This window comes from Mirounga angustirostris, unplaced genomic scaffold (assembly GCF_029215605.1).
Source record: "Mirounga angustirostris isolate CCGP_5_RB_7025 unplaced genomic scaffold, mMirAng1.0.hap1 SCAF_14, whole genome shotgun sequence".
NCBI classification, from domain to species: Eukaryota; Metazoa; Chordata; class Mammalia; order Carnivora; family Phocidae; genus Mirounga; species Mirounga angustirostris.
In genome coordinates this window covers 56,297,750-56,323,766 of record NW_026991722.1, presented here as the reverse complement: position 1 = coordinate 56,323,766, position 26,017 = coordinate 56,297,750, and the positions used below count along the sequence as shown (strand labels likewise).

The 26,017-nt window shown below is 38.9% G+C and overlaps 1 protein-coding gene across 1 annotated transcript in view; it reads left to right on the top strand.

Moving 5' to 3' along the window:
• The window catches only part of LAMA1 (laminin subunit alpha 1), a 164,226-nt gene that overhangs the window by 37,062 nt on the left and 101,147 nt on the right, over positions 1-26,017 (top strand). Inside the window, exons 4-6 of the mRNA XM_064578796.1 lie at positions 18,211-18,453; positions 19,879-20,058; positions 22,462-22,551. Coding sequence (XP_064434866.1) covers positions 18,211-18,453; positions 19,879-20,058; positions 22,462-22,551 — 513 coding nt within the window. The remainder of the gene's footprint in view (positions 1-18,210; positions 18,454-19,878; positions 20,059-22,461; positions 22,552-26,017) is intronic.

Here is a 26,017-nt window from a genome sequence, read left to right as displayed (position 1 = left end):
TCAAGAGCCTGGGCTCTGTCTGCATCACTGGGCAATCCCATCCCTTCAGCTGAGATTTTTGACGTATATGGTAGTGTCCTGATATTTTATTTAACTTTGTAGCATGAGTGTTTCCAAACATGACTAAAACTCACTATTATATAATTTTTAAAGTTGCAGTAATATTCTTCTACACGGCGTACCCATCACTTGCATAGAATTTCCATGCCTGACACCTTAGTTGTTTTCTGTTATGGGTAATAACTTGAGCTTTCAGTAAAAAGGGATTGATCTCATATGTATGCCAATGAAGTAATGCAGTGAATGCATATCAGTTTCAAGGTTCATACTACAAGTTTGTGTTTAGTTTTATTTTGATTTTCCCATTAAAAAGGAACATTTATCACCTGTATGTGTATAGGAATCTATACATATACTTCATATATGAACATGTATATATAATGTGTATGTATAGGACTTATATAGTTGACCTTTGGACAACATGGGGCTTAGGGGTACTTATCACCTATGCAGTTGAAAATTTGTGTATAATTTTTGACCCCCCCAAAACTCAACTACCAACGTGCTGTTTACTGGAAGCCTTATAGTCAATTAGCACATATTTTTTTATGTTACATGTATTATATACATATTATATACATGTAAATATATAATATATAATATATATATAATATAGTTTATGTTACATGTATTATATATACAAACCTCTATATACTGTATTCTTACAATCAAATAAGCTAGAGAAAAAGAAAATATTATTAAGAAAATCAAAAGGAAGGAGCACCTGGGTGCCTTCAGCTCAGGTCATGATCCCAGGGTCCTGGGATTGAGCCCCACATCAGGCTCTCTGTTAAGCCAGGAGCCTGCTTCTCCCTCTGCCTCTGCCCGCCACTCCCCCTGCTTGTGCCCTCTCTCCCTGTCAAATAAATAAATAAAATCTTTTTAAAAAACAAAAAAAATCATAAGGAAGAAAAAATACATTTACAGTACTGTACTGTATTGCAAAAAAATCCATGTATAAGTGGACCCATGCAAGTCAAACCCATGTTATTTGAGGGTCAACTGTATGTAGTATATAGATTATATACAGTATACATATATAATGTATATATAATGTATGCATGTAATATATAGAATTTAATATTATAGAATTTAGAATAATATAGAATTTAGTAAGATAGTGTTGTAGCATTATATATAGTAGGTATAGAATCTATATATAGCATATTGAATCTATGTATGTGAATATACAATCTATATATTGTATATGCATATACAATGAACACATATAGGAATCTCTCTCTCTATATACACATATATACACAAGTACATAAGTATAGGCTGTAGACTACACAGCAGTTTTTTCCTCATCCATATGATTTTATCTGCTCTCCCCAGCAATCCTGGAATACAGATGTTCTCCTCTTCAGAGGTAAGCACATTGTGGCACAGGGTGGTTGAGTGACTTGCCCAGGGTTCATGGGGCTCTGTGTGCTGAAGCTGGGATTGGAAACCAGGACTTCTGGTTCCTTCCACACTATGCTACACTGTCTCACCTCTCTTGTTCTTGGTCTCTATCGCTGTTGTCCTCTGCATTATGGGGAAACTGGCCGGATCTCTTATAATTTCCTCCTGATTTAGGATAGTTCACATTCTTCCTAATCCCTCCCCCTGTTCTCTTTACTCACGTTGCTGCTAGGCGGGCCCTTTCCCTACAGTGACTGGTAGATTTGGGTGCTATCTACCGTGTGCTTTTTGGCCAAGAAGAAGGAAAATGAATCCATGTTTTGTATTCTCCTTTGAAAATGTTGAAACCTGGGCAAACAGTTTCTCTGGGGGTGGTCAGATTTGTGAGTAAAAATTGGTAATGTTCCTTTAGAAGATAAAATATGTTTTGTAAAAAAGGAAATGTTTCTTATGGCACTGAAAATAAAGCTGCCTTTTGAAGCAGTGCTTTATTTTCTGTGTAGGTTTAATTAGGAAGTAGCACTTTGTTGTGGGAACATAATCACAGAAGGGCCTTTGTTTTATACAAAACTTGAGACAATAGCTGCTTGTTTGCTGGGTTTTCTAAAACCTCATTAATTTGGATATCTGCTGTTTTTTTCCCTAAAATTTCTGAAAAGTGGACCAGAACAAGATTGAGATTTATTATTGTATCATCCAAATAGAAAGTGTTTGCTAAGCACATTGACAGGGTAAGTAAGAAAAGAACAGGCAGATTTCACAGTCTTAAGACAGAAAATCTTGTAAGATTTTTAGAACAAGAATTGCATGTAAATTGGAGCTTCTCATTGTAAGTGAGTCTTGGCTGTTCATTAAAAGAGGTCAGGCAGAGACCCTTCTTGGAAACTGTGGTAGGAATTACTGTTACCGTTTCCTTGTATGTATTCAAAGTGATTCATTGTGTTTCAGTTTTCTGTCACTTTATACTGGTCTCAACCAATTTCAGATATTAAGTTTTTCTTGAATTTGTTTGGCAAAAAGAATAGATTGGAAGAAATCTTAAGCTGTTCATTGTGATTTGGAAGTAAGCCTCACTAAATTCTTGTCCTTCAGACATTTTTATCTTTTTCATCCTGTTTTCTGCAAAGCTGCTATTCTCATAGATATGTCTTTCTTTTGTTTTCACACTTTTCTCTCATTCTATTGTTTCATACACAACTTCTCCAGTTATCTATTGCATATCTATTGTGTAAGAAATCACAGCAAACCTCTAAAACAACAGCATTCATTTTATATCTATCCCGGTTTTGATGGGCCAGAATTTCAGGAGGGGTTTGATTGAGTGATGCGTAAGGTTGCAGTCCATGGGGGTTGGAGGTGGGGCAACCGGGGAAGGAAGCCCAGGTAGCTAGGGAGGGTGCTGGGTAGCTGGGGAAGGAAGTCTGGGCAGCTAAGGAGGGTGCTGGGCAGTTGGGTAGGGGGCATCTGGGCAGCTGGGGAGGGGGTACTGAGGCACCCATGGGCTGGCCTTATCATGTGGCCTCAATAATTCTCTGGATGGCCTCTCCATGTGGGCAGGTGTGGGCTTCCTCATAGCATGGCAGCCTTAAGGCAGAGTGCCTATATGGCAGTTCAAAGCTCCAGCAGAAGGACTTCCAGAGGAAGTGGCAGAAGCTATGTCCCCATGTAGACCTGGCCTCCGAGTCATGCAGCATCGCTTCCCTGTGCTCTATGGGTCACTGAGTCACTGAGGTCAGCAGTGATTCAAGTAAAGGAAACGGGAAGCAACTGTGGCCTGTCAGGAGGGGAGGGGTAAACAATTGGACACCTGTTGTAAAATCACTGCCTCATCCTTCTGAAAACGGCTCTCTGAGGGGCTTCTCCTGCCAGCCTCCCGCAGCTTAGCCTTAGGTGCCGCACCTTTATCTTTAGGAATCCTAAAGAGCTAGAGGATCAAATGGGGATACAAATATTGTACCTTAAATTGTCCGATGTTCGTGAACAGTGAGCTGAATAAATTCAAATAACTGAGGCCAGGCTTCAAGAACTATGTGGAGTTTTGTTTCTTGGCAAGATTTACTTTTAAGCTTTAAATGATAAAGCTTACTATCAATAGTTTGCCCAACAGTCAAGCGTAAACATTTTTCCAGTTAGCACAGTTTCGTGTTCCATCCTCCTTCCCCTTTTTCTGTTTTGAATGTCAGAGTACTGGCCTTATGATGATGGTGTACGTCTCACTCAGCAGGGCCCCTTAGACTGGGCCTTGCGAAGGATTGTGGGAAATCAGCGAAGATAGTCTCAAGACTCTGTCAAAATATACTTTTCTTGTCCCCAACTGTTTTGTCTTCAAAATAAAGTTGTCTTGTATATGTATGGAAAGAAAGGAAAGTCTGTTCTGAAATCATTATTTCTTTCTGTTATACTGAAGCTAAAAAGAGATCAGTTTTCATTCCTGAAGAAATATTTCTTTGAAAAATACAGTGCAGTTGGAATCCATTGTAGCATTTGCTTTTTGCTTAACATTCTGCTCAAATTGCAACATATTTATCTCTAAAAAGTTGTAACAAATAAAAAAGCAAAGTAGCTCATGAATACCTCAGCTATACCTCAAAATAGCTCTTGTGTTTTTTAGGTCTTCAATTGGCCTTTTCTGTATGCAGAAATGTCCTTTATTTTGATATAGAAGCAGAAATTTTTTAAATACAGGAAAAACAAGAAAAAAAGTTTTTATTTAAAAAAATTTTTTTTTTTTAAAGTAGACTCCACACCCAGCGTGGAGCCCAGTGTGGGGCTTGAACTCACAACCCCAAGATTAAGACCTGAGCTGAGATCAAGAGTCGGACGCCCAACTAACTGAGCCACCCAGGCGCCCCATAAGAGAAAAAAGTTTTTTAAAAAAACCATTTGTGATTCTAATTACCAGGAATTACCTTTTGACCTATTCTATCATATCTGAGAACACCGTATATATTTAATAATTCATATCTCTGCTTATTGGGCACCAGGGTCTCAGGATTCCTTGATGAACAAGACAATGATGACATCTGGGGAAAGCTCTCAGCCCGGAAAAGTGTACATCAAACAGTAACTTCCTTATATATGTTGGTTATTATCACTGCCGCTTCACTTGTTATGTAAGGCTGAGCCTGGCCCTCCGGCCTTCAGGTCTAGTGGGGGAAATAGGCAAGTAAGCAGACCTCTTTGGTCCAGTGGTGTAGGTTGTGCAGGGGTTAAGGATGCTTGGAGAACACAAAGGAAGGGCAGCTTAGGGAAATCAGGGAGACAACCCGAAGGGAGTGAAGGAAGGGAGCAGGCGATGAGGAAAGGTACATAGCAGAGCAGCTGAGGAAAGGTGTGTTTATGGAGCTAAAATAGTACATCCAGTCCTATAATAAATGTCTTCTTTCCTTTTTCCTGTTGACTGAGATACAGTTTACACACCATGAAATGCACCCATCCTAAGGGTATAGTTGGATGGGTTTTGACACATATAGACACATGGGTAAGGCACAGCCTTACCGAGATACAGACCAGTTCCGGAACCTCCCCTGTGCCTTTCCCAGTCAGCCCTCCGCCAGCCCCCCACCTCCTGCCGCCAGAGGAAACACTGTCCTGAATGTTTCTCACTTGAGATTAGCTTGGCCTGTTACATAGTATATAAAGGGGGGTAAACGGTGTGTCGTTTTGTGTCTGGCTTCTTTTAGCCTGGCAGCTGTGCAATTCAGCCGCTGCTGCTTGTATGAGTGGTTTGGTCTTTGATTTCTGGGTGTTTTATTTCACGAATGTACCAACACTTATTTATCCATCATCTCGTTATGTTGTTTGGGTTGTTCCAGTTCTTTTTCTCAATGCCTATTTTATTTAATTTATTGAGATGTAATGAGAGATAACATTGTGTAAGTTTGAGATGCACGACTTGTTGGTTTGAGACATTTATGTATTGCAATATGATTACTACAGAGGCAATAGCTGACATTTCTATCATGTCCTGTAATTATGTTGAGAACAGTTAAGATCTAGTCTCTTAGCAACTTTGAAGTTTACTATACACTATTGTGGACTATAATCACTGTGTTATGCATTAGATCCAAGAACTTATTTATCTGCTAGTTGCTCTCATTTTTGACTGTTGTAAATAAAGCTGCCATGAACATTCTTATAAATATCTTTTTTTGGACATATGTTTTTATTTCTCTAGGGTTGGAATTGCATAGCCAAAGGGTATGTCAATATTTAACTTTATCAGACACTGACGAACCACTGTCCAGAAAGTGTCTCTAGGCGAAAAGCTCTTCTCTGTGGAATCACCGTCCTGTGCCGCCTGCTGTCCAATATTTTAGAACCCTTCTTTTATATCTTTATCTAGTTTTCTAGTTGTTTACTCCACGAGGACCAGGCAGTACCAATTTCTTCTTCATGCCAGCATCTACATTCCTGTAACAGTTTTTAATGGCAGAATAATAGGTCACCATCTGGGTACATGATAATTTATTCATCCTGTTCCCATTGTTGGACATGTAAGGTGTTTCCAATTTTATAAAATCAGGCTGCAACAAATATTTAAATATTTTTGTGACTGCAGTGCTGATTATATTTTCATGTAAATTCCAAGAAATGGGATTATTGGGTCAAAGAGCTTAAACATCTTTCCAATGTGACCTGTACTGCCTTATTTTTTCCAAAATATTGTTCCCTTTGTAGACTCACTGACAGTGAATGAAAGTGTGTGTCTCAAACCCCTCAGGAGCACAGAGATTAACATTTCCTTTCAGTTTTTGTTCCCTGCTAATTGAATAGCAGAGCCTCTATTATTATTTATTTATTCATTTGTTCATGCACTTATTCAGATGTAACATACATTTATTGACTTATGTCACTGTATTGGACATATATTTGGGAGTGCTGGGTTGAATTCAGATGCTTAAACAATATTTATTTGTTCTTGTCTATTATCTTCACATGGATAAATTATGTCACTGATTATTAATCTCTACGGGAATGGTCAAATTGCTTGTAACATGGTGGTGACATTTTTAGATATTTGCGTATCAATGCAAGAGGCACGATAGAATTTTTATATTGTAACAAAAGGGAAAAAAATGAATTAACCCTAAATATCATTGTTTTGAGAGGTGCCAAGAATAATTACGGCACTTGAGGAAAATCACTAAAAATCTGATACTGGTACCTTACATCAATTTATAAAATTGAGCATTTTATAAAGTGTTCTCCCCCAAATACTATTTCACACTAGACTTATAATGTGAGATAAGTGAAGAACATATTGATTCAGATTCACATTATTCATTGTGAGTAATGCAGTGGAATGTAGAGAAAACATTCTCCGGATTTGTCATTTTAAGCCTGAACTGGGGAAAATAACAAATTTAGTTTATAATTCTCTAGATGGTAAGAAATTAAAAATTTGTTAACTGGGTGGAGTGATTTTGGAAGTCTTACTTGATAAGTATTAGTTTCGGTGAGATGACAAAACTCCCACAGTGATAAAGGTAGAAACTCTCTAGCGACCGGGACAACAGTCCCTCTGCCTGTACATTTCCTCAGACCTGGGAGCCCTTTGAAATATTTTCGCAGAGACTCGGAGGGCACTGACCCGCTCTGGCTTGCCCTTTATGTGCCATAAGGTACGGAAATGAAGTCTGGGAAAGCTGTGAGATCAAATTAAAACCTGCAGATTATTAGCCGGGGAGTCACAGCTGTCCAAACTAAGACATCCTGAGAAGTTTGGTGAAGTCTTAAAACCACTCATTAGCCAATGGGGGTGGTGTAAGCTTTCTTTGAGTAACTGATAACTACAATAATAATGTGTAAATTGCTTTGTTCATTGCTGAAAAACTAATAGACTTTATTTTGTTGAGAAGTTTTAGATTTACAGAAAAATTGAGTGGGAAGTACCAGAGTTCCCATATACCCTTCTAGAATAGCTTTTGATAAAATGTGGGCATTTGTCATATTTTTCAAAGTAAATCATCAAGTGACTGATATAGTGCAGATTTAATCGTTCCTGAGAACTTTCCCTCTCAGATTTGGAAGGTGACTGAGAATTGTCAGACTTAAAATTTAACAGTTTCTCTCTTCTCTAATATCTTATGGCATGTTATCAGAGTGTATTTCCCTTTGTTCTTTGTAGGATAGAAGCACAAGAAAGCTAGAGAGATGACCATGTGGTAGGCCTCCATTGTAATGGCCACCATTGAGGGTTATTTCTTACTTTACACCAGAATGAGCTAGGGCCAGCAAGAAGCGGCTGCCCAGGCGTCAGCTCGTGGTTTAGGAAGTAACCCCAAGGAGGAAAGCAATCTGTCTGAACTGTGAATCTCTAGACAAGGGCCTTCTTCTCCTTTTCAAACCCTAACAGTTTGGGGCTTAGGTTTTGTATTTGGTAAAATACCATCATGCCTTACCGGAGCTCCGTGAGAACATGACAGAAATAGGGTCATGGGGAAGGTAAGAGTCCAGACATGCCCTCTGTGCTGTTTGCTTGACCTCCACATGGCTTCTTTGGTTTCTCCAGAGTTCCCTGACTGGAAATACAGTGCTCCCACTCGCGTTCAATTAAGAAATCTCCATCTTTAGGTGGAGACGAACCATGAGAGACGATCACTCTGAAAAACAAACTGAGGGTTCTAGAGAGGAGGGGGGTGGGAGGATGGGTTATTAAAAAGGGCACGTTCTGCATGGAGCACTGGGTGTTATGCACAAACAATGAATCATGGAACACTTCATCTAAAACTAATGATGTAATGTATGGGGATTAACATAACAATACAAAAATTAAAAAAAGAAATCTCCATCTTCCACGAAAAGTTGAGTCTTCATGCCATTTACTTTTCTCTCCCTATTTTCACATCTTTTTATTTCTTGAGGAAAATATACATACGGTTGCCATTTTAACCATTTTTTAAGGGTACAGTTCAGTGGCATTCAGTACCCTCACATTGTTGTACAACCTTCACCAATGTTCATCTCTAGAACTTTCTCATCATCCCAAAATGAAACTTTGTACACTAACTCCCTATTCCTCCCACCCCTCCCCAGCCCCAATTAACCATACCTCTAATTTCAGTCTCTATGAATTTGACGACTTTAGGTAACCCATGTGGGTGGAATCATACAGTTATTTGTCCTTTGTGTCTGGATTATTTCACTTAGCATCATGTCTGCAAGGTTCATCCATGTTGTAGATTGTATTAGAATTTCATTCCTTTTTAAGACTGAATAATATTCCATTATAGGGATAGCCCAAAGTTTGTTTACCCATTTATCTATTGATGGATATTTGGGTTATTTCCATCTCTTGGGTATTGTGAATAGTGCTCCTGTAAACATTGGTGTACTAGTATCTGTTTGAGCCCCTGCTTTCAGTTTTTGTTTTTGTTTTTTTAAGATTTTATTTATTTATTAGACAGAGAGAGAGCAAAAGCAGGGGGAGTGGAAGAGGGAGAAGCAGGCTTCCCACCCAGCAGGGAGCCCAACCTGGGGCTCAATCCCAGGACCCTGGGATCATGACCTGAGCCGAAGGCAGATGCTTAACTGACTGAGCCACCCAGGCGTCCCAACCTGCTTTCGGTTTTTGTGGGCATATCCAGAAGTGGAATTGCTGGCTCAAAAGGAATTCTATGATTAGTTTTTTGAGGATCCACCATACTGTTTTCCATAATGGCTGCACGATTTTACATTTCCGCCACATCTTTTTAAGTAAACAAAAGCCTTTCTACATAAGACACTTATTTAGATATTCTTTTTTTTTTTTTAAGTTTTAAATGAGATGATTTGAATGTGATAACCATCACTTCAATGCCTGACAAGTGATAGATGCTCAATGAAGTTAGATGTATCTTAAAAAAATGAGAATCTTTAAATAGGACATAGACCAATTTTCTACATAAAGAACAAAGTCTTGCAAAAACAAAAAATGCGCTCTAATCTCTCTAGTGCTAAAACTATAAATGATTCGGCTAGATTTCGTGACCAAAGGAAAGAAACACATAATTATTGTTTCTAGGAGTTGTAAATGTATAACGAATAGGCTAATGTTTAATGGAGTTAGTCAAGTACAGGTTCGCACAGATTTTCTGGATGATATCGCCAGTTGGATTTGTGAGGCTTAATAATTAGGGGCCCCTTTTACTTTCATAGAGTGAGATAAGGGAGAAGAAGAAGGGATATGAAGCTATAGGCACCTGACCATCACGAGAGCGACTGGGGTATCATGGGCCAACAGCAGTTCTAACAGCTGAAATAAAAAGAAGTTGAGTTGAGAAGCTGAGAAATTGAGAGCTCTGCTTGGCCTCTTTGTGTTTTCTTTCTCACTCACATTTGACCTTTTAGGAAACTCTTGAAGATCCACTTGACCTTTTCTGTGCTTAGGTCTTGGTCTTCAGTGCATCAGCGTCACCATCTTTCCTGATTGCCCGGCACCCGCATCCAATTGCATGATCTTTTCATCCCTGCTGACCCTGCAGCTTCCTAGTTTAAGGTCCTCTAATGGTCTAAAAGTTTGAACATGGTGCAAGGACCCACGGCCTGCCCAGTCTCCCTCTTGCTGTCTACACTCAAGCCAGGCTGGCTTCCTGCCATTTCTATACTGCTCTGTGCTTTGGCCCTGTGGGGTCTTCACTCCCCGTCCCTCTGTCCCTTCTCTCCACTTCGCTGCCGTATTGGTTGCACCTGCCACAGTCCCTGTTACAAAGCAGATGCTCAATCAATGTTTGTTGAATGAACCTTAAGTGAAAAATTGTTAGGGAACATTCCTTGCTCCTGTCCTCATGTGTCTTTATGGGGTGCATCTCTAAGAATAACATCTCTGCTTCTCTGCCCATCCCTCCTGTGCCCCAGGGGAGGAGCAGTCATTTTTCTAGCTGGCTAAAGAGCTGACCCCTCTGAGCTCCCGGAGGTCACGTCTCTGTTCTTCTTTTACTGAGCAGATTATTCTCAGGACACAGGTTCCTGACCCACAGGCCAAGGTCACTGAGCAGGTGTGCACAGGTCTGCTCAGCCTGTGACACAGAGGCAGTATGTCAGGCAGACCACTCACTGAAGCCACAACCTCCATTTTTCCTTTTCTCTGGAATATTGTTAACTTCTTTCTTCAATCTCCATGACAGATTTCTGAGCCTACTTCCACAATCAGTAGGGGAAGAAAGGAAAGCTATTTATTGTCACCTCTGCTCCAAGCTGACAAAGGGGAGACTGCATTTTGGGAAGAAGGCTAATGTAATTTCAAAGGCTAAGATATTCATAGGTGAAAAACCGGTAGAGGTTGTGGCATCAGGGGATAGGAAAGGTGCCTTTTGTATTTCTCAGATCCGAGAATGACCTCTAAATACATCAAGTGGGTTTATCTCATTCTAGGGGTGCTGGGCTGTCACGTGACACAGGATGGGGAAAAAAAGGTGAAGATCCCCACAAAGGGCATTCGGTGACATGCCTGCTGTGCTTTTGAGGTGGTTCCAACTAATCTTCCACAAAACTTAGCAAAATCATTCCAGAGCACTCAGGGAAATTGAGCCGTGGGAACAATTATGTGGAGACATACGTGGAGACAGGGAATGAAAACCAACCCCTTCCTTTTCAGTTCTGACTTCGTAAAGTGGTTCCACACTTTTCCTTTGAAATACTGCTAGTCATCCTTAAATGGAAACTGGGACATGTGGCCCATGGGACGGCTTACTGGTGGGTCCTTTTTAAAATAGCTTTTCTAGTTGATGAAAAACAGAACTGCTTCTGACAGATGTTTTGAATATCCCTTTCCCATCTTCAGATTGCTGGTTCTAGGTGACCATCTACTGTTTGGACAGGCTCTTGTGGCTGTGCCCTCCATTTGTCAGTGATCATCTTTAGTACTTTTGCTTTTCCTCAATGTCTACTTGAAGTATCTGAGCTTGCTTCCAAAGTGGCCATTCCTGATTTTCTGAGATACAAATCTTAAAAAAAATTAAGGAAAGAAACTGACTTGATCTAAATTTGTCACTATTGGTGGCCAGTTCTTCCTCTCTCCAATAAAAAGTCATAAAGAAAAGAAAGGGGGGGGCGGGGAAGATTGGATTTTGACATGTTTATTTTGCACTTCTAATGACAGCACCGAATTTAAAGAAAAACAAATCTAGTTTTATTCCAAAGTTCTCTCATTCACAAAGTTGTTTCCTTCTGTCTGTTAATTTTGTATCCTGGTCCTAAAATGAGGAGAGAACAGTAAAAGAGCCAATTAAAATATGGTAGAAATGACATTTTAAGGTAATTGTCTATAAGAGGTTTACCTAAAATGTGTATCATATGTATCCCGTGTGCCAAGGAAACTTCAACGCCCCAAACTTTGCTTGCTACTTCACAAAATTATCAACTGACTGGATGTTTGAGTGATGGATATTCTAAAATCAGAAGTGATTCGTGTCTGTGGTAGTAATTGGCTTTCCAGTAAATAATAACTTCTATATTCTTGGGTAATAAATATTAATTCAAATGATCATTTTGAATTTTATTTTCTAATAATGTCATAAGAAATAAAGCTTTGAAGCACAAATTCACTACTTTTATGGGGATAATTGAGAAATATTACTGAGCAAATACACTTAACTCTTTTTAAATATAATTTGACTCATAACCTAAAACACTTTTGTCTGCGAAAAGCTCTTTTCCGTCACGTAAGAGAGAAAACATTCCTCCAGTCACTGTTTAGTGACAACCACAGAGGCAGTAAGTGCTTGTATGGAGAATTTCCGGGGGCCGGGGCGGGGGTCCCGTGGGGTATCTGGGTCCCCTGCAGATTATGCGCCGAGGTCCAGCAGAGAGGAGCCAATCTTTCTGTGGAGAGGAGAGACTTGACTTCTCCAAGTATGTTGGAAATTAACCTCCACTGTTGGAGAGTTAGACTCTGTATTTTTCAGATGCCTGTGCCTGAGGTGGACTTAATATATTTAAGTTAAGACAGCAGCCCGCATGGAAATTCCTGTCTGGATTCCTCTGTAGAGAGTGGTGTTTGATGTACGTCTACTTTATGTGACACTGTTTATGTGCATTCCAGTGATCATTAACAAAGGCCACTTGGTGGAAAACCGTGATGAAGGTGGATTTTGAAATGGCTGTATCAGCTGCAGGTTTGGCAAGACCACAGTGACTCTGAGTCTAGTGAAAACTGCATCATCAGCTTGTGTTCAGCCAACCTTATATGGAGAGAAAAGGCAGTTTAGTCAACTATGTACAAAAAAAAAAAAAAAGCAACAGAAATATGGATTTTATTGGGCAAACGTTTAAGATTCTATATACTAACATAGAATCCCTCACTTTTTCTGTGTTAGGTGCTAATGCCTGCTTATGAATGCACACTTGGTGAATCAGAGCTTGTATTAATTTGCTAGGCCTGCCATAGCAAATACCAAAGACTGGGTGGCTTACACAAGAGAAATTTATATGCCCGGCGTTCTGGAGGCTAGAAGCAAGGTCAATGTGTCGGCAGGGTTGATTTCTTCTGGAACTTATCTTGTTGGCTTGCAGATGGCATCTCACTGTGTCCCCATGGTCACCCTTAAGTCTGTGTGCATCTGTGTCCTAATCTTTTTCTGAAGTCCCCGGTCATACTAGATTAGGGCTCACCTGCATGGCCTCATTTAACTTGAATTACCTCTTGACCCTGTCTGCAGATAGAGTCACATTCTGAGGTAGTAGGGGTTAGGACTTCAGCATATGAATTTTGGGGAGTCACGATTTGGTCAATAACATGGCTTCAGTGAGGACAAACTATGTTTAGATGCTTCATACATTCCTCTTCCTCTTTCGTAGATTTACAGCCCACAGTCCCTCTCTTGGTTTGTTTTTTGGTCTCCAATTTGGGGACCTTGAGGACTATTGAGAGATTGTGAGAACAATGCCCAGCTTCACAGCCCAAGGCCTTGATCAAGATAAGAGTTAAACATTTCCTTCCTTGAGGGACTGTCCTGAAGTTTCTCCCTGTTCTTCCATTTGGTGTTATTTTCTTGTAGACGGCTAAGCTCTCAGTATGAAAGCTGACAAGAGTTTGAGGAAAATACAAGAGCATGGTATTGCAATAATGGAAAAACTGGGTTAGTACCCACCAGTTGCCCCAGCCTGGAACTTAGCCCTTCCTTTTCCTTGCCATCTGTACCAGCATGGCATAGTGATTGAGAACAGACTGCTGGGCTCAAAGCCCTATAGTATACATTTTTTTTTAAAAGATTTTATTTGTTTATTTGACACAGAGAGAGAGGGAGTGCACACAAACAGGGGGAGTGGCAGAGGGAGAGGGAGAAGCAGGCTCCCTGTAGAGCAGGGAGCCCGATGTGGAGCTTGATCCCAGGACCCTGGGATCATGACCTGAATGGAAGGCAGACACTTAACTCACTGAGCCATCCTGGCATCCCTGTGGTATACATTTTAGTACCTGTGAGATCATGGGATTACATAACCTTTCCATGCCTCGGTTTTCTCATCTGTAAAGTGGCAGAAATAACAATAATGTACTTCATAAGAAGAATTTAGTGGTAGGATTAGAAAAGCCAATAATTCTAATGAAACATTAATAATTCTAATAAAGCACTTGGCATTGTCCCTGGCCACAGTAAGTACTCCATAAGCATTAGCTGTCATTCATCTTTGTTTCTCACACACCCTCCCATCCCCACCCCCCACCCCCGGCTCATCCCAGGCTCTCGCAATAGAAACTCCAGAGTTAGCTGCCACTGCATTTCTTTAGATATGAGCCCAGTGTTCAAGTGAACATAGGAGTCTTTTATTTGGGTATCACAAAAAGGAAGTTCAGCAACCTTAGGTGTGTGTGGACATTTGGGGGCCAGCGCTCTTATTGGGACCTGCGACTCAGTAGCTTGTCTCTTAATATCTCTATACATCAGTTTCCAAATATGTAAAATGGGCACAACAATCATTGGAACTCAAGGAGTTGTTTGGGATTAAATGAGATGATACACATAAAGTTCTTAACATGCATGAAGTCATCCTATTAGTTCTTTCCATTTTAAATGTGAAACTGGAAAACAGAAGGTAAATACATTTCATTTCAGCTGTCTTTGTGAATTTCCTTTCCTTCTATCCCTCTCTAATTGGCTGCCCCCTCATGCTGTCTCACTGGGCACCTCCAATTTTTTTTTAAAGATTTATTTATTTATTTATTTGAGAGACAGATCACAAGTGGGGGAAGGGTAGAAGGAGAGACTCTCAAGCAAACTCCCTGCTGACCTTGGAGACCCACATGGGGCTCAATCCCATGACCCCAAGATCATGACCAGAGCTGAAATCAAGACTCAGATGCATAACCGACTGAGCCACCCAGGCACCCCTGGGCACCTCCATTTTTTAGAGTCAAGTTTAACATATTCCATCAATGATGAATGATCAAGGTTCCATGATATTGGAGTTCTACTTCTATGATGAAAATATTTGTAAAGCAATTGGACAAGCAATGAGTAAAGATGAGATGTTCTCTCTTCGCTATGAAAACCGGTGGAAAACTATGAAGGATGGAGTCTGTCAGCATGCTCCAGGACAGCACTAGATCTTTGTAAAGGTGGAAGTGTCGCACCAAGCTGTATAACAAACTCTGGATATACTTTGGGACTGGTTCTAGAGGAGACAGTAAGATTAATTGCCAAGTACTTCTCAGAAGTGTTCAGTACTTCAGTAACATTAAAATTTAGTAAATCAGGGAAACATAAATTATGAAATATATGAATTATAAAATTGGGGGACAAGTTTCTTTAAAATAAACACTGAAAAATAAAACTCATGTAATTGTGTTCATGGGAGAATTTTCTGGAGATGTTTATGCTGGGACAAAATAGTCTTTGCATTATTTTAATTTTTTTTAAGATTTTATTTATTTATCTAACAGAGAACCAGCACAAGCAGGGGGAGTGGCAGGCAGAGGGAGAAGCAGGCTCCCCACTGAGCAAGGAGCCTGATGTGGGACTCGAACTTGATCCCAGGACCCCGGGATCATGACCTGAGCCAAAGGCAGACACTTATCCAACTGAGCCCCCCAGGCACCCTGCATTATTTTAACTTTTAAATGTGGTCTTAATTGATAAAAATGGTTCTAGATTTTTAAACATGGGCTATTCAGTTCTACCTTAGCAGAGACACAGTTGCTCATTTTCCTCATTACTGAAACCCGAGAACATTGTTTTACTTCTAATGTGCTTTAAAAAAAGTGATTGCATTTTGAAGGAAAATAGCACGTGAATATGGGTCGTCAAAATAGACACACTTCTATCGCTTGCAGACTGAGTTTGGTTGGAGGCTGTTGAATAGAGTTACAATAATGAAAGATAATTGTCTCTCCCAGAGAACGATTCAGTAGGTGAATGTAAAATTATTTGGCTTATGGTGGGTTAGCATTGAGGTACTCTTGTGTTCCTGGAATTGGAGAGGACTAAAATGGAAGAAGCTGACAACAAAGACCACAAAAACAAAAAACCCAGAAGCAATAAGACTCAGAATAAGTGAATAATAACTTCCTTCCCAGAACATACACATATATATGTATACAGACACACACAGACATACACTAAACACATATATGTGTGTACCCATTTATATACATATACTACATATGTATCTTAAAAATAAAAAAAAATATTTGACTTTGGTTTAAAAAAAATCACCTCTATTAATTTGGGTTATAGGAAATCTGGAGTAAATAGCAGTTCACATGGAAAAAAACATTTTTTTGTATTATTGTTGCTTGCAACCCTAACCCTAATCTAGGTTTACTAACAGAAAAGTGAATGCTTGCTAAGGCTGAATTACTGAAACAAAGGACATAATATTTTTACTATGTTTTTCCCAATTCAGAAAAACATTTGGAGTTTTATATTCAGCTCATTTTAAAGTTAGGTTGTGTCCAGAGCATCATGACAGGCAATGAGGTCTTTTTTTTTTTTTTTAAGATTTTATTTATTTATTTGAGAGAGAGAGCCCAAGAGGAGGTAGGGTCAGAGGGAGAAGCAGACTCCCTGCTGAGCAGGGAGCTTGATGGAGGACTCGATCCCTGGACTCCAGGATCATGACCTGAGCCGAAGGCAGTTGCTTAACCAACTGAGCCACCCAGGCACCTAAGGCAATGAGGTCTTTTGAAATGATAAGTATTTTCAGGTAAACAGAAAGTTGAAGCTGAGAACTTTGGATTCTGGAGATGATATATGATTGTTGTATTTAAATGTTTGCAGGAGAGTTACATGAAATGGAATCAGCATCTTTTCTGCAGCTCCAGAGAATGGAATTTATGAGGCACCTTGAGAATCAATTCAGGGAAAGATCCCCTAGCAGAGGAAATTTCCATAAAACAAAAGAACTATCTTAAGAGCAAACGAATTTCCTGTCACTGGAGTGTTCCAAGAGGGGCTGGTTGGTGGACAGATGATTCCTTCTTAGTGCTGAATTTGGGGCTGCATAGCAACAAGAGTCCCTTCCAAATCCAAGATTTACCTGGCTGGTCTCCTCATACTGTTAGTGGTCATCTACATCCTATTTTCCCCTGTATGCCAGCTCTACACTTTCTTTTTATTTCTTTCTAAATGAGTAGTTTTTAATCTTTCAGAACAGTTTTTAATGCTTACAGAAAAATGAGTGTAAAATACAGAGTCCCCTATCCCCCTCGCTCCTCTGCATCCATTCCCCTTCTTATTCACAACTTGCATTAGTGTAAAACATTTGTTTCAACTGATGAGCTGATACAGATATATTGTTACTAATTAAGTCCCTCATTTACATTATTTCACTCTTTGTGTTGCACATTCTATGGGTTTTAACAAATGTATAATGACAGGTGTCTACAATTACATATCCTACAGAATAGCTTCACTGCCCTAAGAATCCTCTGTGGTCCCTTAGTCCACTTTCCTTCCCCCCACGTTTGGCAACTACTGATCTTTTTACTGTCTCTGTATTTTTACCTTATCCAGAATGCCGTATTTGTGAAATTATATAGTATGTAGCCTTTTCAGATTGGTTCTTTGACTTAGCAACATGGATCTAAGATTCCTCTGTATCTTTTTGTAGTGTGAGAGCTTATTTCTTTTTATCACTGAATAACATTTTAGTGTACAGATGTATCCCACTTTGTTCATCCATTCGCCTTTGGACATTTTCCATTCATTTAGGTAAATACCAAGGAGTGCAGTTGCTGGGTTGTATGGTAAGAATAGGGTTAGCTTTTAAAGAAACTGACAAACTGCATTCTAAAGTGGCTTTACCATTTTGCCTTCCTATCAGCAATTCACTGGAGTTCCTGTTTTTCCACATCCTTGTCAGCTTTCCTTATTGTTCATGCTTTGGATTTACGTCATTCAAACAGGCACATACGAAGTGGACTGACTTTTTTCCCTCATATTCAGATGCATTATTTCCAAATTACTATAAGAAATACACTTAAGCTACCACTGGTGTAATGTAATATCACTATGATCATTCAGGATCCAGATGGCAAGACACCGGAAGTAAGAGAACAAGCACTTATGTTAATTTCAAAATTATTAATGATGATTGTAATAATACACATTTATTTGTGAATACTTTTTTGAGTTTATTTTGAAAAGCGATGCCACCAGGAGAACATTCACAAGACCTATTTCTGATCAACATTCATACGGAATTACACTCAAAAGCATGAGGAGGCATTGGTGGTCATCAGACAATCCTTCTCTCAAGAGGCACTTTATTTTTGAGCAGTGGCTACTGCTTCTTGATTGAGATTTCTCAGTGTCTTTGTTTCAGGTCTTTCAAGTTGCCTACATCATCATCAAAGCTGCTAATGCCCCTCGACCTGGAAACTGGATTTTGGAGCGTTCTCTGGATGGCATCACGTTCAGCCCCTGGCAGTATTATGCAGTTAGTGACACGGAGTGTTTGACGCGTTACAATATCACTCCAAGACGGGGGCCACCCACCTACAGGGCGGATGACGAAGTGATCTGCACCTCCTACTATTCTAGACTGGTACCACTTGAGCATGGAGAGGTACTGTGCCCACCGCAGTGATGTCTGTTTTTTCTCCCGAACCCTCACCTCAGATGTAAAGATAGCCGTTTTAAGAGCCAACATTGAACACTCCAAGTTAATCTCTCTTAGTACAGATTATAGGGATCTTTAATCTAACTATCTAGCTGTGTTCAAGATATTGACGGGAGTATCCTGATGATTGATGTCATAACCCATACATTTCACCTTACTGATTTCTTCCTTTCAAGAATAGCCTTCAGTCTTCTGTCTGCTGTGACTCAGTAACTCTATCAGAGCCTCTTAAAGCATTCTTTCCCATGACACCAGAGCAAGAACATTTGTTGAATTATTAGAGGGAGAGCTAAAACGCCTCTAAAAGAAGTAGTTTCTAGTTTTCTCTGTGAAGTTCTCCTCTTTGGAGGTGTTGAGGATTGGAGATAGCTTGTGAAGTATTCCAGCTCAGTGCTCACCATGCCCAGAGGGGCATACACACTTCATTAAAGTCAGAGTATGATCAAAAACAAGCCATTCTTTTTTTTTTTTTCCTTTCTTTTTTTCATTTTCTTCTTCTTCTTTTCTTAATGGAGGAAGCAGTGTGGGGGGCTGTGGGGAAGGGCAGAGGGAGAGAGAGAATCTTAAGTAGGCTCCACACCCAGTGCAGAGCCCAGTGATGGGCTCGATCTCACGATCCTGAGATCATGACTTGAGCCAAAATCAAGAGTCAAACAGTTAACTAACTGAGCCACCCAGGCGCCCCCAAAGAACAAGCCATTCTTTAGTAGCGCCTGACTTGAGATAAAACTGCAAAACCTCTCCTGACGACTCTTCACAGCAGGAATTCTGCAGCAAGCCTGCATTGTTTCAAGAGCAGAGATTAAGAGAGTGGGTATACAAAACTTTCTGGCACCTTCTCTCACTCTCCCCAGTCTGTTCTGGACATTAAGAATTTGTTTCAGCGGAGTCATAGCCTAATGATGCATGTTAAAATACCCTCAACACTGGGAGAAGTGGTCCCATTAAGTTTTCTAGCAATCTCTGAGATGCCAGAATGCATAACTTTAAATTAATTGAAGATACTTTGGAATCATGGTGTTCACAAGTAGTAATTAACAAATGTTGGGTTTCGGGCGCCTGGGTGGCTCAGATGGTTAAGCGTCTGCCTTCGGCTCAGGTCATGATCCCGGAATCCTGGGATCGAGTCCCACATCGGGCTCCCTGCTCCTTGGGAGCCTGCTTCTCCCTCTGCCTCTCTCTCTCTCTGTGTTTCATGAATAAATAAATAAAATCTTTAAAAAAAAAAAAACAAATGTTGGGTTTCTACAAGAGTCTAGTTGTTTGGTTTGATTTTAGATGGTATCATTATGTCCTGAAGTTAAACAATCAGGGCTATATTTTTGCATGCTTAAAATTGACATTCGTTCGTTTTGATGTCTTTATCTTTAGATTCATACATCACTAATCAATGGCAGACCAAGCGCTGATGATCTTTCACCCAAGTTGTTGGAGTTTACTTCCGCACGATACATTCGCCTTCGCTTACAGCGCATTAGAACCCTCAATGCCGATCTCATGACCCTCAGCCACCGTGACCCTAAAGACCTTGATCCTATTGTTACAAGACGAGTAAGTCTATGGCAGGGCTCCCCCACTGTGAAAAGTTTATTTTGTTTAAGGAAAATAGACTTTTCTTTTTGATTGGCTTTATCCTCCCAGGTTGGCCTTTTTTTTCTTATTTCACTGAAAATCATTACATATGCTTTATTTAACGTGCCACCTTTCTAAACTAGGGGATGGTTCTGACATTGTGCCCTTGGGCTCCCTCCCCCCATCCCATAATGCCATTCTGTAGTAAATGTTGTGGTATTGCTCTTCACACTGTGGTCTGACTCCACATCTGATCTTCAGCAAGTAAGCTGTTGTTTTTTCACTTAAAAGGAAATTTTAAAGTTTGAGTTATAATTTACATTCAAGAAGATGTACAGATTTTAAGTGTATAGTAAATGTACAAGGCTTGTGTGGACAAACATTTTCAAATCCCTTGGATAAACTAGGAGTGGAATTACTGAGTTATGGGGTAACTGTGTGTTTAATATTTAAGAATTTGTGAAGCCTTATGGAAAATTGTACCATTTTGCAGACCAGCAACATGTGAGAGTGCTGTTGTATGACACACTGTCACAGATTTGTGTTGTCAATCCATTTTCACATCAGCCATTCTGATGTGCATATGGTGACAGCTCCTTGTGATGTTAATTTGCATTTCCCTGATGACACATGTGAGCAGGTGCTTATTGGTATCTGATCGAATATTTTTGTCCATTTTTCATTTGGGTCATTTTGTCTCCTTATTACAGAGCTATAAAAGACTTTTAGATATTTTGTGTACAAGTCCTTTGTCAGATATCCACATTGCAAATATCTTCTCTGTCTGGAGCTTGCTTATTCACTTTCCCATGACATTTGAGAGGTTTTAATTTTAATGAAGTCCAATGTATTATTTTTTCTTTAATACTTAATGCTTTCTGTGCCTTTCTGAAAATGACTTTTTAAATTCCAGGTTTGCAAAGATGTTATGCTTTATAGTTTTAGCTTTTACATTTATTGTCTTTCAAATTAATTTTTGTGTTTGGTGTGAAGTAGAGGTCAAGGCTCTTTGTTTCCCTGTATATGCATGCAATTGTTCGGCACCATTCGTCTTTATGCCAATAACAAACTTTTTCAATTGCTGTGGTTTTTTAGACTTAAGTCTTGAAGTCAGGTACTAAAATAGTCCAAATGAGTTCTTTTTCAATATCTCTGGCAATTCTAGATTCATTTTGTCTCCTTATAAATTTTAGGATGGGTTTGTTACTTTCTGCCCCCCCCCAAAAAATCCTGCCAAGATTTTCATTGGGATTCCACTGGATTAATAGATCAGTTTGGGAAGGATTGTGGAAGACACTTTGATAATATTGGATCATCTAATCCATGAACATGCTGTATCTCTCCACCTGTCTGGGTCCTCTGTAGTTTCTCCTGGCAATGTTTTATTATTTGTTTATTAGTACATCTATTATTCAATGTATTCTTAATATACATTTTTGCCTGTTAGCCTTAATAGATTGCTTTCTAAATTTTATTTTCCATTTCTTCATTGCTAGTGTATAGAAATACAGTCCATTTTTTAATTGATTTTACATATTAAGACATTGCTAAAGTCACAGATTATTTCTAGTGGGTTTTGTTTTTTGTTTTTTGTTTTTTTTTGTTGTTGTTGTTGTTTTAGGTTTTCCCAAGTACACAATAATATCATCTACAAATAATGAGAGTTTGGCCTTACTGTGCACTTTTTATGTCTTTGATTTCTTTTTCCTTGCATTATTGAGCTGGCTGGCACCTCCCATAGATGTGGAATGGAAATGGTGAGAACAGATTGTAAGAGGAAAACACTTAATCTTTCACTGCTAGCTCTCAGGTTTTCATGGATTCCCTTTATTATGGCTGAGCAGATTCTCTTCTACTGGCTTGCCAGCTTTTTTTAATGAATGGTGGTAAATTCTGTAACATGTGTTTTGTGACTCTATTGAAATGATCAAATGTTTTTGTTCTCCTTTATTCTGTTAATATGGTGATTTACATTTACTAATTTTTGTGTGTTGAACTAACTTTGCATTTGGGGGGAAAATTCTACTTGGCCATGAGTTATTATCCTTTGTATAAAGTACTATATTCAACTGTATAGTGCTGTATTCAGTATTTTTTAGGGTTATCAGTTATGGGTTTTGAATATGACTGCCTGGTATGAGGTGCAGCCAAGTTAAGAATTTGTTTTAGACTCATTTGTTTTCTGTTGGTGAGTTCATTTGGGCATTATTTGTTTTAAATCAACACAAGGATTTTTGTGCATGAAATATAATTTAAAGTGTGTCTCTAATTATTTTTTAGGTTACCAATAACTGCTGAGCTATATGTTGGAGAGCCCAACATTTTCTTTGAACTGAAATAGAAGAGGCCTTAATTTTTATTTGTCACTTTCTTTTTCCTTAGTATTACTATTCAGTCAAAGACATTTCTATTGGAGGAATGTGTATTTGTTATGGCCATGCTAGTAGCTGTCCATGGGATGAAACTACAAAGGTGAGTTCTAGTATTTTACAGTTTATTAAAACTTTAAAATAGGAGTTACAGCTATAGTGTTTGCCTTACTGTTTTTTTACTCAAGTCAGATGTTGAAAGGTATAAAATCATGGTGCAAAAAATATTTTTCAGATAATTTAACTGATTTCATTTTTTTGAACAATTTTATTCCACTTTCTTTGGAGGATATATTTCTTTTTTGTTTTGTTTTGTTTTGTTTTCCTAGTATGTCCAGCACAAAGAAGATTTTTTTCATCATGATAAGCATACTCTTTAATCTCTATCACCTATTTCCTATTTCACCCATTACTCCACACCCCTCCCTCTGATAACCATCAGTTTGTTATCTGTAATTAAGAGTCTGTTTCTTGGTTTGCCTCTGTCTCTCTTTTTTTTACCTTTGCTCATTTGCTTTTTTTCTTAAATTCTACATGAGCATATGGTATTTGTCTTTCTCTGGCTGACTTATTTCACTTGGCATTACACTCCCTAGCTCTATCCATGTTGCAAATGGCAAGACTTCATTCTTTTTTATGGCTGGATAATATTCCATTGTATAGATACGTACTGCTTCTTCTTAATTCATTCATCTATTGATGGACACTTGAGCTGCTTCCATAGTTTGGCTATTGTAAATAGTGCTGCAATAAACATAAGGTGAGCGTCTCCCTTTGAATTAGCATTTTTGTATTTATTAGGTAAATACCCAGTAGTGCAATTACTGGATCATAGGGTAGTTCTATTTTTAATTTTTCAAGGAACCTCCATACTGTTTTCCAGAGTGGCTGCACCAGTTTGCATTCCTACCAAGAGTACAAGAGAGTTCCCCTTTCTCTGGATCCTTGCCAGCACTTGTTGTTTCTTGTGTTGTTGATTTTAGCCATTCTGACCGATGTGAGATGGTATCTCATTGTAGCTTTGATTTGCATTTCCCTGATGATGAGTGATGTTGAGCATCTTTTCATGTGTCTATTAGTCATCTGGATGTCTTCTTTGGAAAAATATCTGTTCATGTCTTCTGCCCATTTTTTAATTGGATTATTTGTTTTTTGGGTGTTGAATTGTATCAGTTCTTTATATATTTTGGATACTAACTCTTTATTGGATATGTCATTGCAAATGTCTTCTCCCATTCAGTAGGTTGCCTTTTAGTTTTATTAATTGTTTGATTTGCTGTGCAGAAACGTTTTATTTTGATGTAGTCCCAATAGTTTATTTTTGCTTTTATTTCCCTTGCCTTAGGAGACATATCTAGGAAATTGTTACTATGGTCTATGTCAGAGAAATTACTGCCTGTGCTCTCTTCAAGGATTTTTATGGTTTCAGGTCTCACATTTAGGTCGTTAATCCATTTTGACTTTATTTTTGTGTATGGTAAAAGAAAGTGGTCCAGCATCATTCTTTTGCATGTAGCTGACCAATTTTCCCAACACCCATTTGTTGAAGATACTGTCTTTTTCCCTTTGTATATTCCTTCCTCCTTTGTCAAAGATTAATTGACCATATAATTGTGGGTTTATTTCTTGGTTTTCTATTTGAGTCCATTGATCTATAGTACCATACTGTTTTAATTACTACCACTTTGTCATATAACTTGAAATCTGGAATTGTGATACCTCCTGTTTTATTTTATTTTATTTTATTTTTTTAAAGATTTTATTTATTTATTTGAGACAGAGAGAATGAGAGACAGAGAGCATGAGAGGGAGGAGGGTCAGAGGGAGAAGCAGACTCCCCGCCGAGCAGGGAGCCCGACGCGGGACTCAATCCCGGGACTCCAGGATCATGACCTGAGCTGAAGGCAGTCGCTTAACCAACTGAGCCACCCAGGCGCCGCCTCCTGTTTTACTTTTAATTTTCAGGATTGCTTTGGCTGATTGAGATCTTTTTTTTTTTTTATTTGAGAGAGAGAGAATGAGAGAGAGCACATGAGAGGGGGAAGGGTCAGAGGGAGAAGCAGACTCCCTGCCAAGCAGGGAGCCCAATGCGGGAATCGATCCAGGGACTCCAGGATCATGACCTGAGCCAAAGGCAGTCGCTTAACCAACTGAGCCACCCAGGCGCCCTGATTGAGATCTTTTATGGTTCCATACAAATTGCAGGATTGTTCTAATTCTGTGAAAAATGCTGTTGGTATTTTGATAGGGATTCCATTAAATCTGTAGATTTCTTTGGGTAGTATAGGCATTGTAACAACATTCGTTCATCCAATCCATGAGTGTGGAATTTCTTTCCATTTTTTTGTGTCGTCTTGAATTTCTTTCATCGGTGTTTTATTGTTTTCAGAGTACAGATCTTTCACCTTTTTGGTTAAGTTTACTCCTAGATGTTTTATTGTTTTTGGTGTAATTGTAAATGAGATTGCTTTCTTAATTTCCTTTTCTGCGGCTTTATTATTAGTGTATAGCAATGCAAAAGATTTCTGTACATTAATTTTGTATCCTGCAACTTTGCTGAATTCATTTATTAGTTCTAGTGGTTTTTTGGTGGAGTCTTTGGGGTTTTCCATATGTACTAACCTGCCATCTGCAAATAGAGCTTTACTTCTTCCTTACCAATTTGGATGCCTTTTATTTCTTTTATTTATTTTTTGTTTGGAAGATGTATTTCTAATTAAGTATTTACTGTGAAATTTTTGTGGTAAAATACACATAACATAAAATTTACCATTTTAACCATTTTCAAGTATACAATTCAGTGGCCTAATGATCTTTGAAGATCTTTTCTCTATAAGACTGTCAAGCTAAAACCATGCACAGTTATAAATTATGCTTATATTTTTTAAAAGAATTGTTCCCCTCCTCCCATTTTCTTCCTTTTCCATGTTTGTGGTACTAAATCAAGAGAAAAACAAGTTTACCCATTTTAACATAATACTAAGTGAATAATATGAGACCCTGTCTCCTCTTAAACAATTTATATGAAGCGGCTTGTTATTTTTCCCCCCAGTCTTTGTAATTCTCTGACTCTTGAATAGGATTATCCTCTTTTGAGGCTGAAACCTAGGAAGATCAAGAAAGTTATTAATAAGAGCTTATAAACCCTGAATATCCATGTATCTTATTTGGAAAACTTTTTGTTCATGAACCCATTTTATTTTTAGCTTTGTTTTATTCCTCCTCACTTCTGTTTGTAACCAGGTCGTGTGTGTATATTTTTCTCTAAAAATGAATGTCTCTATGCTTTGATGGAGCCATATGTCCTCAGGTATACTGTCATGCAGGATATGTGACCATGATCAGTTCTTTTAAAAATAAAGTTATGTGGGGCGCCTGGGTGGCTCAGTTGGTTAAGCGTCTGCCTTCAGCACAGGTCATGATCCCAGGGTCCCGGGATGGAGCCCTGCATCGGGTTCCCTGCTCAGTGGGGAGTCTGTTTCTTCCTCCCCTTCTGCCCCTCTTCCTGCTTGTGCACATGCTCGCACACGCTCTCTCTTTCTCTCAAATAAAATCTTAAAAAATAAATA